The sequence below is a fragment of the Microcaecilia unicolor genome, chromosome 14, assembly GCF_901765095.1.
Source record: "Microcaecilia unicolor chromosome 14, aMicUni1.1, whole genome shotgun sequence".
Taxonomy (NCBI): domain Eukaryota; kingdom Metazoa; phylum Chordata; class Amphibia; order Gymnophiona; family Siphonopidae; genus Microcaecilia; species Microcaecilia unicolor.
This window is the reverse complement of record NC_044044.1, coordinates 52,310,845-52,326,073: the sequence shown is the minus strand read 5'-3', so window position 1 is coordinate 52,326,073 and position 15,229 is coordinate 52,310,845. Positions and strand designations below refer to the sequence as shown.

General features: G+C 42.8%; 1 protein-coding gene across 2 annotated transcripts in view; it reads right to left on the bottom strand.

Moving 5' to 3' along the window:
- The window catches only part of LOC115457647 (persulfide dioxygenase ETHE1, mitochondrial-like), a 61,993-nt gene that overhangs the window by 33,829 nt on the left and 12,935 nt on the right, over positions 1–15,229 (bottom strand). For both annotated transcript variants that reach the window (XR_003939990.1, XM_030187170.1), the window contains exon 2: positions 7,535–7,679. Coding sequence is in view for 1 of the 2 variants with exons in the window: in XM_030187170.1 (XP_030043030.1) it covers positions 7,535–7,679 (145 nt within the window). In the remaining variant the exon portion in view is untranslated. The remainder of the gene's footprint in view (positions 1–7,534; positions 7,680–15,229) is intronic.

Here is a 15,229-nt window from a genome sequence, read left to right as displayed (position 1 = left end):
AGGATGGGGGTGGATAGGTGAGAGGGAGACAGGGGAGCAATACAATTTACAAGGCAATACAATTTTATGCTTTGTAATGGGCTAGAAAACCCAGATCTTTCACATGCTCATCTTCCAATATGGTATATATCATTCAGTGTAAAAAGTGTGATGAAGGCTGCTACATTGGAGAAACAAGTCAGATGCTAAAGAAGAGATTTAATTTACATAGACATCATATGAAAAATGCCAGTACAAACAAAGATGTCACGCCTGTGGGACAGCACTTTACAAAACCAGATCACTGTACCGGTGATTTCATGGTAAGGATTGTTTTAATTCCCCCCCTCTTGGACCTCTTTCTGACTCCAGATCACACGGGGGGCTAAAGATACCTATGTCACATAACAGGTTCTGTATAGTTTCTCTGACCTCCATTGTCACCCAATCACAAGGAGGTCTGCTCTGGGTTTGCATTAGGGGCTGTAATCGAATTCTAATTCCCATAACTACTGCTTTCTGTGTTCCTGGATCTAGGTATACTCTGGGCCATTTATGTTCCCAGATAATGCCTAATAAAAATCTGTCTAAGTTTCTCCAGAGACTGAGTGTATGTGATGTGCCTTGTAAGCTAAATGTAAGGTAAAGAGAAAATAGAATAAAGACAGAGATTGGTTTAAATAGATAGATACATTTTATTTCTTACCCAAAGACAAGTCTTCAAGTTGGTACAAATGCAGACATCAGACTTTAATCAGGTACATTCAGCAGACAGATTCTTGGTACAACCGGACAGAGCTTCGCCGTCTGACGGAAGCGTTGGGGAGGATTCCAAAGCTATGGCAATTTGTCCCCTCTTTTATACACAAATCTCTCCATAGAAGTCTATGGTGAGATACCTAGCTCTCAATTTCTGAGATGATACTTTCCCACACAGTCTTATCAGCATGTTTTGGGAAGCGTTGAGATAACAGTTCCACATCTCTCTGTGTCGCAATACTTTTCACACCATCTTAAGAACTCTGTATAACCTCTGTAGCCTTCTATACAAAACTAATAGACTCCATTTTGTTCATCTGATTTAAAGTGACAGTTGTACCAGTTTGTGTCAGGACTCATTGTTCAGACCTGCTTTTTACAGATTCTGAAATATTAAATCATGTACTTGTTATTTGGCCTAGTCAGTACTTCTTCAGTTATTGTAGGCTTCATAGCTTTGGCCCTCACTATTCCAGTGGTAGATCCAAAGCTAGGCCATATATTAACAGGATCCTGAAAGGGAACTTTAAAACAATACAGGAACGTAAGACCTTTGAAGTCAAAATGATTAAATATTTTGACACCCACCAGACAGGACTTAACAAAGATCTGGGTTTTCTAGCCCATTACAAAGCATAAAATTGTATTGCCTTGTAAATTGTATTGCTCTCCTGTCTCCCTCTCACCTATCCACCCCCATCCTGTTAGACTGTCATTGAAATGCTTTGATGTTTCACTCATCCCCTGTCTCCATGCATATAGACTCTCACTGAAATGCTTTGATGTTTCACTCATATATACTGTCATCTACCGACTTTTGCTTATTTCTGATCTGATGAAGAAGGGCAACCTTCAAAAGCTAATCAAGAAATGTATTAAGTTATGTCCAATAAAAAAGGTATCATCTTATTTTCTTTTCCATGTTTTATTTTATTTTATTTCTATTGATTACCTTTAAAAGTGGACTAACACGGCTACCACACCTCTCCCCTTAAGCACAGTTACAATGAAAATAATAATACCCTGCAAAGCTCAGGATGCGTTTTCCTCTTGTTAGAAAAAGTGTGTGCACCATCCAGTTCACAAATTTTATATTTTGCTGAATTAGTCCAAAAATTCAAAATTTACTTAGCTGCGCTAGAGGTGCATTAGCGTTTTTAGTGCACACTAACAATGTAGATAACCATAATTCCTATGGGCGTCTACACAGTTAGCATGCGCTAATTTTTAGCACACGCTAAAAACACTAGTGCACCTTAGTAATCAAGAAGTGGATTGGAAACACTTTTGGAACAAAGTTTCTACACTTACACAGTCGTTCTGTACAGCACATTATGCCATTTGGCCTCCTTACAAAACGGAGAACTGGCACATCCAATACTACTACTACTACTATTTAGCATTTTTATAGCGCTACAAAGCGTACGCAGCGCTGCACAAACATAGAAGAAAGACAGTCCCTGCTCAAAGAGCTTACAATCTAATAGACAAAAATAAAGCAAGCAAATCAATTAATGTGTTGAGGAAAGAGGAGAGGAGGGTAGGTGGAGGCGAGTGGTTACAAGTGGTTACGAGTCAAAAGCAATGTTAAAGAGGTGGGCTTTCAATCTAGATTTAAAGATGGTCAAGGATGGGGCAAGACGTAGGGGCTCAGAAAGTCTATTCCAGGCGTAGGGTGCAGCGAGACAGAAGGAGCGAAGTCTGGGATTGGCAGTAGTGGAGAAGGGAACAGATAAGAAGGATTTATCCATGGAACGGAGTGCACGGGAAGGGGTGTAGGGAAGGACGAGTGTGGAGAGATACTGGGGAGCAGCAGAGTGAGTACATTTATAGGTTAGTAGAAGAAGTTTGAACAGGATGCAAAAACGGATAGGGAGCCAGTGAAGCGACCTGAGGAGAGGGGTAGTATGAGTAAAGCGACCCTGGCGGAAGACGAGATGGGCAGCAGAGTTTTGAACCGACTGGAGAGGGGAGAGGTGACTAAGTGGGAGGCCAGCAAGAAGCACATTGCAGTAGTCTAAACGAGAGGTGACAAGGGTGTGGATGAGGGTTCTGGTAGAGTGCTCAGAAAGAAAGGGGCGGATTTTACGGATGTTGTAAAGAAAGAAATGACAGGTCTTGGCGATCTGCTGGATATGAGTAGAGAAGGAGAGAGAGGAGTCAAAGATGACCCCAAGGTTACGAGCTGAAGAGACAGGGAGAATGAGAGAGCCATCAACAGAAATAGAAAACGGGGGGAGTGGGGAGGTGGATTTGGGGGGAAAAGTGAGAAGGTTTTGGTCATGTTTAATTTCAGGTGGCGTTGAGACATCCAAACAGCAATGTCATACAAGCACGCTGAAACTTTGGTTTGGATGCAAGGTGAGATATCAGGGGTAGAAAGGTAGATTTGGGAGTCATCAGCATAGAGATGGTAGAAAAAGCCATGGGATGAGATTAATGAACCAAGGGAAGAAGTGTAGATAGAAAAGAGGAGGGGACCAAGAACAGAACCCTGCGGTACGCCGACAGGCAGAGGGATACAAATATGGTTAAAGGATCAAGGGTCAAGGGTCACAGATTTGATATATTGCCTTTTTTTCTGTGGTATAACCAAAGCGGTTTACATATATTACATGCAATGCTGGAGCTGTAATACACAGAAAGGCTCTTTAATCCATATAATATATGATTGTCAAGTAATTTTTTGGATGGACATTTGGAAATACATACAAGAATTATTAGACCACAAATTCCATCAATCCATAGCTATTGTTATTCTTAGATCGTTTCCTATGAATCTAAATTTAAAAGAATCTCAATAAAAGCTATTTGATATATTAATATCGCTCTCTATTTAAATGATTTTATGCAACTGGTAGAGTGTCATTAATCTAAATAAAACTTTCTAGTAGCTTACTGTTTTGTTTGCACATTTGAACTCAAAGATGCTGAAAAACACTACCAGATATGCACAACCTAGGCAGATTTGGAAACCGATTGAAAGATGCTCATCCCTGGACATCACCCACTGACACTACTATAATTACTATTAGTGAGAGTAGTATTTTCAAAACTTCTCATTTAAACATTATGACTGATACAACATTATCACTGACATGGGAAGCAACCGCTTGCCCTGGGATTTATAGTATGGAGTGTTCCCAGGATTTGGGTTTCTGCCAGGTACTTCTGTCCTGGCTTGGCCACTGTTTGGAAAACAGGATTCTGGGCTAGATGGACCACTGGTCTCAGTGGCGTAGGAAGGGGGGCGGTCCGCCCCAGGTGCACGCCGCTAGGGGGGTGTCGGCTCCGCTGGTTCCCTGCTCTCTCTGCCCCGGAACAGGCCTGTTCCGGGGCAGAGAGAGCAGGGAACCAGCGGAGCCGACGCAGCTCCCAGCGACTTGCATTCGGGGGCGGATCGGCCCACCCCTCACCTCGTTTCTTCGTTACTTTGTGCATGTAAGAATGCGCTTTGGGGGGGGTGCGCGCCGGAGGGGGTGCGCTGTGCTGCACCCGGGGGAGGGGGGGTGCGCAGCTGTGACCCGCCCCGGGTGTCAGCTGCCCTCGCTACGGCACTGACTGGTCTGATCCAGTATGTTCATTTCTTACTTATTCCTTCATTTGTTTAAACTACTTGTAAAACACCATTGTAGTTCCACTGTTTATCAAAGTTCACTTTTTATATATGTCTTATATTGTACATTTTAGTTGAATTTTTGTTTCTATTATTTAAAAATACAATAAACTGAATTAAAAAAAAAAGAAAAAAATGTGCACAAAACCATATCCTAAGCTTTCAATCCATTGCAATTCTGCAGAAAGTGAGACATTTGAAAACAACAGGGCATGTCCTCATACATCAGTTCCCTGCTATTTAACTGAAGATTTATATCTTGAATGACTGATTACTGGTTAGAATTACTGTAATTCCTTCCTGACATTGAACATAGGTTTATTTTATTTTCAGTTAAGCAATGATAAATCAGCATGTTTTGTGAGCAGTATAACTGACCCTTGATCAATATAAATGTCTGAGGGGAGCAGCAAAGAAAGACAGAAAGGGTGAAATGGGGAGATGGAGACTTGGGGAATACTGCTAATGGGCAGGGCCGCCGAGAGACTGGGCCGGGCCCGGGACAAGGCCGCCCCCGGCCTCGCCCCCACGGCCACCCCCCAGGTTGTCGGCACCCCCGGCGCCACAGTCCCACCCGCCTCTGCTACCGGGCCGTCAGGCGCACAGAAGCCCTGCAGAGTACAGTGAAGATCATCTGAGAGGAGAGCGTCTGTGTAGGCCGCGCACACCGGAGTCAGAAGACAGCACTTCTGCTGGCAGAGGTTCGGGTGGAAGGGGCCCGGTGGCGGGTGGGACTGCGGCGCCAGGCCCCCTTGGAGGCTCGGGCCCCGGGAATTTTGTCCCCCTTGTCCCCCCCTCTCAGCGGCCCTGCTAATGGGGAGGGGGCTCAGTGCTAGTACCCTTGGTGTGGAGAGATCAGATGCTGGGGAAGGGGATAGGTACTCTGTCTCCTTGGGCAACGGAATATACCTGTGCGACAGAGGATGATTTCTCTACTAAGGTGTGCTAGTGTTTTTAACGCACCTACAATTAGCATACGGATATTACAGGTGCGTACACAGTTAACGCGCGTTACAAATGCTAATGCGCCTATAATGTGGCTTAGTAAACAGGGCCCTAAAAATTTGAATGACCAGTTATGATTAGGGCTGTATTTGATTCGATTCAGCCCGGAATAGTGCCCTGAATACATTATTTGCATTCAGTCGAATAGCAATTTAAATTTGAATACGAATAATCTGGGGCTGTACTGTGCTAAATTCTACTGAAATAAACACTTGATCTCTGATTTCACATTGCTTCTTTAATTATTTGTTATGTTAAAGCTCAGTGCCCATTATTCGTATTCGGCTGAATAGTAAACTAAGCTATTAAGTACAGCTCTAGTTATGATAACTGAGTGTGCATTATTTTAAGAATCGATGTAAGTTGTTTTGGGGTGTCCTTTGCTGGACTAGAATGGTGGTACCCGTATATAACTCTGAAACAGACATAACAATTGTGTTTCTTTAGGTCCTTTCTTCCCGCCTTTCTACCCTATCCCTCTACACGGGGGGGGCATAAAGAAACTTCCTGTTCTGCAGGGATTTATAAGTACATAAGTATTGCCACACTGGGACAGACCAAAGGTCCATCATGCCCAGCATCCTTTTTTATTGGACATAACTTAATACATTTCTTGATTAGCTTTCGAAGGTTGCCCTTCTTCGTCAGATCGGAAATAAGCAACTGTGGTAGCAGATAGTATCTATAAGAGAAACATCAAAGCACCACTTTGACAGTCTGACAGAGTGGGAGGGTGGGGGTATGGAGAAATTGAGGAAAATCATAAGAGACGTTCAGCCGCTACTCCAGGAAGATGAATTACTGAAAGAGATATTCCCATCCCCACCAGTGCTGGCCTTCCGACAGCCACCAAACTTAAAACGCAAGCTGATCAGAAGTAAACTCCCATCACAGACGGAAAAAGAAAAGGGCACTTTTCCCTGTAACACAGCCAGCTGCAAACTATGCCAAAACATTTCACAATACCCCACAGTCATTCACAAGGGAAAAATATTCAACATAAAGGACTATTTTACATGCTCATCTTCCAATGTGGTATATATCATTCAGTGTAAAAAATGTAACGAAGGATGCTATATTGGAGAAACAGGCCAGATGCTTAAGACAAGATTCAATCTGCACAGACATCACATGAAAATAGCCGGTGCCAGTCAAGCCCCCACCCCTCTGGGCCAACACTTTACAAGACCAGATCACTGCACCAGTGATTTCACAGTAAGAATACTGAAAGGTAATTTTAAAACAATACAAGAACGTAAGACCTTTGAAATAAGAATGATTGAATATTTTGACACCCAACAAACAGGACTTAATAAGGATCTGGGTTTTCTAACCCATTATAAACCATGAAGCTGTATTTCTCTGTTTATTTCTCTGTTGATCACCCTCCCCTCACCTATCCACACCGATCCTGTTAGAATATCAATGATATGCTTTGATGTCCCCATGCATACCTCCTACTCACCCCCATCCTCCCACCCCTTCAGACTGTCATAGTAATGCTTGAATGTTTTCACTTATATACACTGTCAGCTAGCACATTTGCTTATTTCCGATCTGACGAAGAAGGGCAACCTTCGAAAGCTAATCAAGAAATGTATTAAGTTATGTCCAATAAAAAAGGTATCATCTTATTTTCTTTTCCATGTTTTATTTTGTTTGATTTCTATTGATAATCCACAATAGGATACTACCTCCTATCCCAGGACTCTCCAGTTTCCTCTGGAGTCTTTCATTAGGTACTTTGTCAAACCAGACAAGCTAAAGAATAGGACCTCACTTTACAAGGGATCTCATGCTTCACTAGCATGGACAACTATTAAACCAAAAAGTTAGTTCCTACTTAATGAGGGGGGCCTCTCAAATGTTACAGCTTAAGAGCCACAATACAGCTAAATCCAGCCCTGGTAACCCTCACCTTCCTATGCCCTCTCCACTCTTCTGCCCTCAAACTCAAACTCATCCTCTTGCTCTCTCTATACTTCAATATCCTCCTCTCCTGCTCTCCCCTTCCAACCCTCCTTGGTCACACACTCCTTCCCTCCTCTGCTCTCCCTTCTCTTTCAGCCTTACCCTCACAATACCTCTCCCTGCTTCGCTCTCCAGCTGTGGGTTCCCTCGCATGACTCTCCTGCCCAGGTAGGTGAGAAGATGGGAAGAGATCTAAGCACACACCTGCATACAGCAGCGTCAATCCCAGCTCTCTGATCAGACGGGCATCTCTCTCCACTGTCTCCAGGACTGGGTCGATGATCACAGCCTCCTTGGATTCTGCATCAGCCAGAATGTAGGTATAGGTAGAGCTTTTCAGCTCAAACAGCTGTGGGAAGAGAGGGAGAATGATGAAGAAGATCAGCACTGGGTGAGGGGCTGTCTTTCAGAACAGCTTTTCTCAGAGTGTCTGTGACAGATGTCTTAAATTTGATTCAATGCCCTGGGAATCCCATGTGTGCGTCCTTGTGCGATAAGCGACAGATTACGTCAGTGACAATATGTTACACAGTATTACAGTTTCGGTCACCACAGTACCCACAGTGTTATGTCAGAATATTTTTATTTATTTATTAAAAAATCTCTAGTCTGCCTACAATTAGGCAGATGACAATACACAATAAAAGAAACGTTAAAACAAGAACAAGACAGAATTGTACAATATTCAAAATAAAGCAGACAACATCAGCCCCATGCATGTCTTCAATAATCTACTGAACTGAACCCTGCTATTACACGGTCTCAGATAATCTGGTCATTTGTTCCAAATTTGTGGTCCTGCTATCGAAAATGCCGTATTCTGTGTTATTAGCATATGCAAACTTAACATTTACCAATAACTTCAAATTTTCAGACCACAAGGATCTAACGGGTTGGTATTCCTGGATTATATCGTTAAGGTATCGAGGAACATAAGCACTCAAGAAAAAGATCTAGGTGTCATTGTAGATAATACGCTGAAATCTTCTGCTCAGTTTACGGTGGTGGCGGCCAAAAAAAGCAATTAGGATGCTAGGAATTATTAGGAAAGGGATGGTGAATAAGATCAAAAACACTATAATGCCATTGTATTGCTCTATAGTGTGTCCACACCTTGAGTATTGCATTCAGTTCTGGTTGCTGTATCTCAAAAAAGATACAGCGGAATTAGAAAAGGTTCAAAGAAGAGCGACCAAAATGATAAAGGGAATGGAACTCCTCTCGTTTGAGGAAAGGCTAAAGAGGTTAGGGCTCTTCAGCTTGGAAAAGAAACGGATGAGGGGAGATATAATTGAGGTCTACAAACTCCTGAGTGGTGTAGAAATAAATCAATTTTTTACCCATTCCAAAAGTACAAAGACTAGGGGACACTCAAGGAAGTTACATGGAAATACTTTTAAAGCAAATAGGAGGAAATATTTTCTCACTTAATGAATAGTTAAGCTCTGGAACTCTTTGCTGGAGGATGTGGTAACAGCAGTTAGCATATCTGGGTTTAAAAAAGGATTGGACAATTTCCTGGAGGAAAAGTCCATAACCTGCTATTGAGACAGACATGGGAAGCAACTGCTTGCCCTGGGATTTGTAGTATGGAGTTCTGCCACGATTTGGGTTTCTGCCAGGTACTTGTGACCTGACTTGGCCATAAAACAGGATACTGGGCTACATAGACCATTGGTCTGACCCAGTATGGCTACTCTTGTGTTCTTATAATCAGAGCACAATACTTGGTGTACCAACCGTACCAGCTTGTACTGTACTCGAGACTGGACTGGCAGCCAGTGCAAAGGGCATAAAATTGGAGATATTTACTCATACCGGGTAATACCCATCAACAGTCGAGCAGAACCATTTTGTATCATTTTGTACCATTACAAGAGAAGGAAAAATTCTAGACTTAGTCATTTGTGGAGCGCATGAACTGGTATGGGAAGTAACGGTCCGGGGGCTGCTTGACAACAGTGATATAACATGATCGCCTTTGAAATTTGCTTTCAAAAAGGTAAACATAGGAAGTCGAATATGTTAGCGTTTAACTTTAAAAAAGGACTCTTTGATAAAATGAGAATGGTAAAAAAAAAAAACTTAGAGGAGCGACTGAGAGGGTTAGAAACCTACAACAGGTGTGGATGCTGTTCAAAAACACCGTCCTGGAGGCCCAGGCCAAACATATTCCACGGATCAGAAAAGGAGGACGGAAAACTAAACGACAGCCGGCATGGTTAAAAAATGAGGTAAAGGAGGCTAGTGGAGCTAAAAAGGAATCCTTCAGAAAATGGAAGAAGGAACCGAATGAAGAAAATAAGAAGCGGCATCAAGAATGTCAAGTCAGGCAAAGCGCTGATAAGAAAGGCAAAGAGGGATTTTGAAAGAAAGATAGCGCTAGAGGCAAAAACTGATAGTAAATAATTTTTTAGATACATTAAAAGCAGGAAGCCGGCAAAAGAATCGGTTGGACCGCTGGATGACCAGGGTGTAAAAGGGGCGATCAAGGAAGACAAAGAAATAGCAGAAAAACTAAAGGAGTTCTTTGCCTCGGTCTTCACTGAGGAAGATTTGGAAGGGATACCGGTGCCGGACAGGGTATTCGAGGCTGACGAGTCGGAAAAACTTAATGAAATATCTGTAAACCTGGAAGACGTAATGGAGCAGTTCTGCAAACTGAAGAGTAGTAAATCTCCTGGACCGGATGGTATTCATCCCAAGGTACTGATAGAATACAAACTAACACACACGACCAGCTTTTCCTACATGAGTACGCAGATGTGGAATGCACTACCAATCCACTTGAAAACGATCAATGAACAAAATAACTTCCTCAAAGCTTTGAAAACCTATCTCTTTAACAAGGCCTACCACAAGAACCCATAATTAACTAGAACACAACCCCTATACTCCTTGATTCAGAATATCTTTCTCTACAACTGCTTCACTAGATCCTCCTGTCTTCATTTATCTCTTTGTAACACCAACTGTATTCTTTTCCCTGCTATGGCGATGCCATAACAGATTTTTGTAAGCCACATTGAGCCTGCAAATAGGTGGGAAAATGTGGGATACAAGTGCAATAAATAAATAAGTAATAACTAAACAATGAGCTGGCAGAGCTACTGTGTGATTTGTACTTTATCCTTAGAAATCAAACAAAATAAAACATGGAAAAGAAAATAAGATGATACCTTTTTTATTGGACATAACTTAATACATTTCTTGATTAGCTTTCGAAGGTTGCCCTTCTTCCTCAGATCGGAAATAAGCAAATGTGCTAGCTGACAGTGTATATAAGTGAAAACATTCAAGCATTACTATGACAGTCTGACAGGGTGGGAGGAGAGGGGTGGGTAGGAAGTATGCATGGGGACATCAAAGCATATCATTGATATTCTAACAGGGTGGGTGTGGATAGGTGAGGGGAAGGTGATCAACAGAGACATACAGCTTTATGGTTTATAATGGGCTAGGAACCCCAGATCCTTGTTGAGTCCTTTCTGTTGGGTGTTAAAATATTCAATCATTCTGACTTCAAAGGTCTTACGTTCTTGTATTTTATCCTTAAAATCAAGCGTGGTACCAGAAGATTGGAGGGTGGCCAATGTAATGCCGATATTTTAAAAAGGTTCCAGAGGAGATCTGGGAAATTATAGACCGGTGAGTCTCACGTCGGTGTGGGGCAAAATGGTAGAGACTATTATCAAGAACAAAATTACAGAGCACATTCAAAAGCATGGACTAATGGGACAAAGTCAACATGGATTTAGTGAAGGGAAGTCTTGCCTCACCAATCTGCTGCATTTCTTTGAAGGAGTAAACAAACATGTGGACAAAGGTGAGCCGGTTGATATTGTGTATCTAGATTTTCAGAAGGCGTTTGATAAAGTCCCTCATGAAAGACTTCAGAGGAAATTAGAGGGACATGGGATTGGAGGTAGTGTCTTACTGTGGATTAAAAACTGGTTGAAAGATAGGAAACAGAGTAGGGTTAAAAGGTCTTCGCAATGGAGAAGGGTAGTTAGTGGGGTCCCTCAGGAATCTGTGCTGGGACCTCTGCTTTTTAACATATTCATAAATGACCTAGAGATGGGGGTAACTAGTGAGGTAGTCAAATTTGCTGATGACACAAAGTTATTCAAAGTCGTCGAAGATTGTGAAAAATTACAAGTGGACCTTACGAGACTAGGAGACTGGGCGTCTAAATGGCAGATGACATTTAATGTGAACAAGTGCAAAGTGATGCAAGTGGGAAAGAGGAACCCAAACTATAACTACATCATGCAGGGTTCAGCGTTAGGAGTCACGGACTGAGAAAGGGATCTAGGTGTCATCGTTGATGATACGTTGAAACCTTCTGCTCAATGTGCTGCTGCGGCTAGGAAAGCAAATAGAATGTTGGGTATTATTAGGAAAGGGATGGAAAACAAAAATGAGGATATTATTCTGCCGTTGTATCACTCCATGGTACGACCACACCTCGAGTATTGTGTTCAATTCTGGTCTCCGCACCTCAAAAAAGATATAATGGAATTAGAAAAGGTGCAGAGAAAGGCAACGAAGATGATACAGGGGATGGAATGACTTCCCTAAGAGGAAAGGCTGAAGAAGCTGGAGCTCTTCAGCTTGTAGAAAAGACAGCTGAGGAGAGATATGATAGAGGTCTATAAGAAAATGGGTGGAATGGAACGGGTCGATGTGGAGCGTCTGTTTACACTTTCCAAAAATACTAGGACAAGGGGGCATGCGATGAAGCTGCAGTGTAGTAAATTTAAAACGAATCGGAGGAAATCTTTCTTCACTCAACGCGTAGTTAGACTCTGGAATTCGTTGCCGGAAAAAGTGGTTAAGGCGGTTGACTTAGCGGACATTGTAAAAAGGGTTGGACGGCTTCCTGGATGAAAAGGCCATAGAATGTTAGCGAATGGACGTGGGAATAATCCACTATTTCTGGGATGGGTGAGACAAATTGTTTGTTCTTTTGGCCGCTGTCGGAGACAGGGTGCTGGGCTTGATGGACCCTTGGTCTGTCCCAGCATGGTGATGCTTATCTACTTATGTACTTATCACCTGCAATGCCTATATTTTTTATTTTGGCAAACCCAAATACAACATATTGCATCATTTCTTAAAACTATCACCTGTTTATTTTCTTCCATGTGGAGGACACAGGGCCCAGGGCTGTGTTAAGCAGTTGCACTGGTCACAGCATGAGCAATAGGAGTGGCAGAGCAAGAACCCACAGTGGCATGGAGCTGACTCCACACCAGATTTCACTTCAATCAGTGGAGTGTGCTCTGCTCCCCTCCCCCAGCAACATGAAAGGTCTGTTGACCCTCAAAGAAATTAAGGCTAGGGTCCCACATTCCCTGAAAAGGAGCAGGGCCAGTAAAGGGTATTAGGTTCCTTAGTTGAACCTTCAGCCTGGTGCCCCTTCTCAATTAACTTTTAGACCTCTAGCACCGCACCTCCCCCCAAGATTTTGATAATTAAACTCAACAATCATGATTGCATCAACACCAACCCTCCCAATACAATCCTATAAAAACACACATTTAGATGTTTAGAGCTTCCGGTGGCATCATCGCAAGACGGACGCAGCAGCCTGAGGCTCTGAAAAAGACCCTCTGTAATTAGGTGAAAAAAGTGTGTCCCCCTCACCGGTATTTAGGATTTTATTAAGCAAAGTGGAAACAGGATTTTTTGGAAACGAGCTGTGATGTTGAAGAAACACACTGGTGAAATTAAACACAACTTTGTTGCGGTGGGGAAAGAGGAGTCTGGTGACACAGTAGTGCGGGAAGACGCGTTAGATTCCCAGGATGCGGCCTTGTTCGAATCAGAGTTGGCTGACAGGATAGATAAGCAAGCTCCACTCACCAAAGTGATTTGAAAACAATGTTGAAGGAGTTAAAACAAGCACTGCAACAAGATCAAATCAAATCAATTCTTGTATACCGCTAATATCCCCTTTCCAGGGTTCAGTGCGGTTTACATTCTAGGTGAGACAAAAGCCGATAATGTTAGTGTGAGTTACGGGAAAAATTAGATGCCGCAACTAGAACTATGGAATTGAAAACATTGACTGCAGATCTCCGCGGTGGCCTGGAAGATTTGGGTCACCGTGTGGAGGAGGTAGAGAATCAGATAGAGGAGCAGGCTGTCATGTTGAGGGAGATGGCGGGCCGAATTGATGCCAACACTGCAATTGTAATTGTTGGAAAAGGTTGAAGATCTAGACTATCATTCCAGAAGGAACAATGTCCGTATTAGGGGCATCCCAGAGTCGGACACGGAAGAGTACTGTTCTTTAATAGAGCAAGAGATATATCAGCATATATTGAGCAGTGACTCTTCTGATCCTATAACAGCAATGGACATCAAGATTGAAAGGGAACATTGAGCTCTAGGAATGTTCTGTAACAATAAGACCTCGAACATTCCTTTGCCTTAAATGAAATGTTGCTCAATATAGAGAAAGAAAGGAACTTTTACATACTGGAATAGAAAAATAGAATTATATCAAGACTTTGTTGCACAGAAAGTAGATCAAACACAAATGGCTCTTTCTGTTTGATTTATCTTTTAGAATCAGTGATAAATCCTTCCGAGTCAAACCCACTTGAGAAAGGTGGGTCTTTGGAAAGACCCGGAACCTCCATGTGTTTCTGAGCCAGGCCCGCAGCTGCTGACTCCCTGATGGCAACGGATTCCTGATAAAAATAAGAGCTTGGAACACCAATCTTTTGAAAGCTCAGGTGTTTCTTAGCTTAGCTGTGGAAGATATGCTCTGGTATTATTAATATATTTTTGTTATCCTACCGAGGCACCGGTTTTCTGGGGAGTCTGAGTGTTGTGACTGCACGATCTGTTAACCAGTTCTCAGGGTGTTCACTTAGCACTGTCTGTTTTAGTTTGAGTCAATTTGACTTAACTGCTATGTATATTATTGTAAGTTTTATAAAAATTGTGCTGATTCCAAACGTCTTTTTATTTATTTATTTATTTACTAGTAAAAAAAGGCCCGTTTCTGGAGCCAATGAAACGGGCGCTAGCAAGGCCCCCCCCACCCAACGCACCTTCGTTGTTAGTGACGCCATTGTGCCGCCGTGGTCGCCGTCGATGTGTGACTCTTGCCTCCCCACCCAACGCACCTTCGTCGTCAGTGACGCCATTGCGCCGCCCTGGCTGCCGTCGATGTGAGTGAATTGCTCCGCCCTCAATGTCATAACGTTTGACGTGAGGGCGGGGCCCCGAGACTGTGTTTTTTCGTGGCTTCAGAGCTTCGAACTTACGAACCTTGGCTTCAGTGACGTCAGACATTAGAACGTTGACGGTGAGTTTTATATATATAGATTTCTCTGTTGCATTTGTATCCCACATTTTCCCACCTATTCGCAGGCTCAATGTGGCTTAATTCTTGGTGAGGGGGACCAGTTAAAAGTTGTTATTGTTATCAGGGGGTTTGTGCACCCAATTTCTTGTTACATGTTTCTTTGTTTTAAAAAGGGGGAGGAAGTTGGGGGTGAGTTGGGGGTTCATGGGGGGAGGAGGTTTAAGGGTTATGACCCAAGTAGGAGGCAATGGGATATTCTGTTAGCAAAAAGGGATCGGGAGGAAGGGTATTTGGAGTTGATGGTTGTTTTGTGAGCTCATCCCAAAATTGTCCAATTGTTCTTTTCTTCGTATCCCAATAGGGACCAGATTTGGTTACTTGGAAGTTGGTTTTGTTTTTTGAATTTGAAAAGACTGCCCTTACATTTCTAACATGAAATATATGTGGGGTCAACTCCTCTGTCATGAGGAAAGAGATTGTGTGCTGTGTTACACCGCCAGGGGGGTGAAATTGCTTTTCTGCAGGAGACTCATTTGACTGACACAGAGCACCAGAAGTTGTGCAGGGAATGGGTG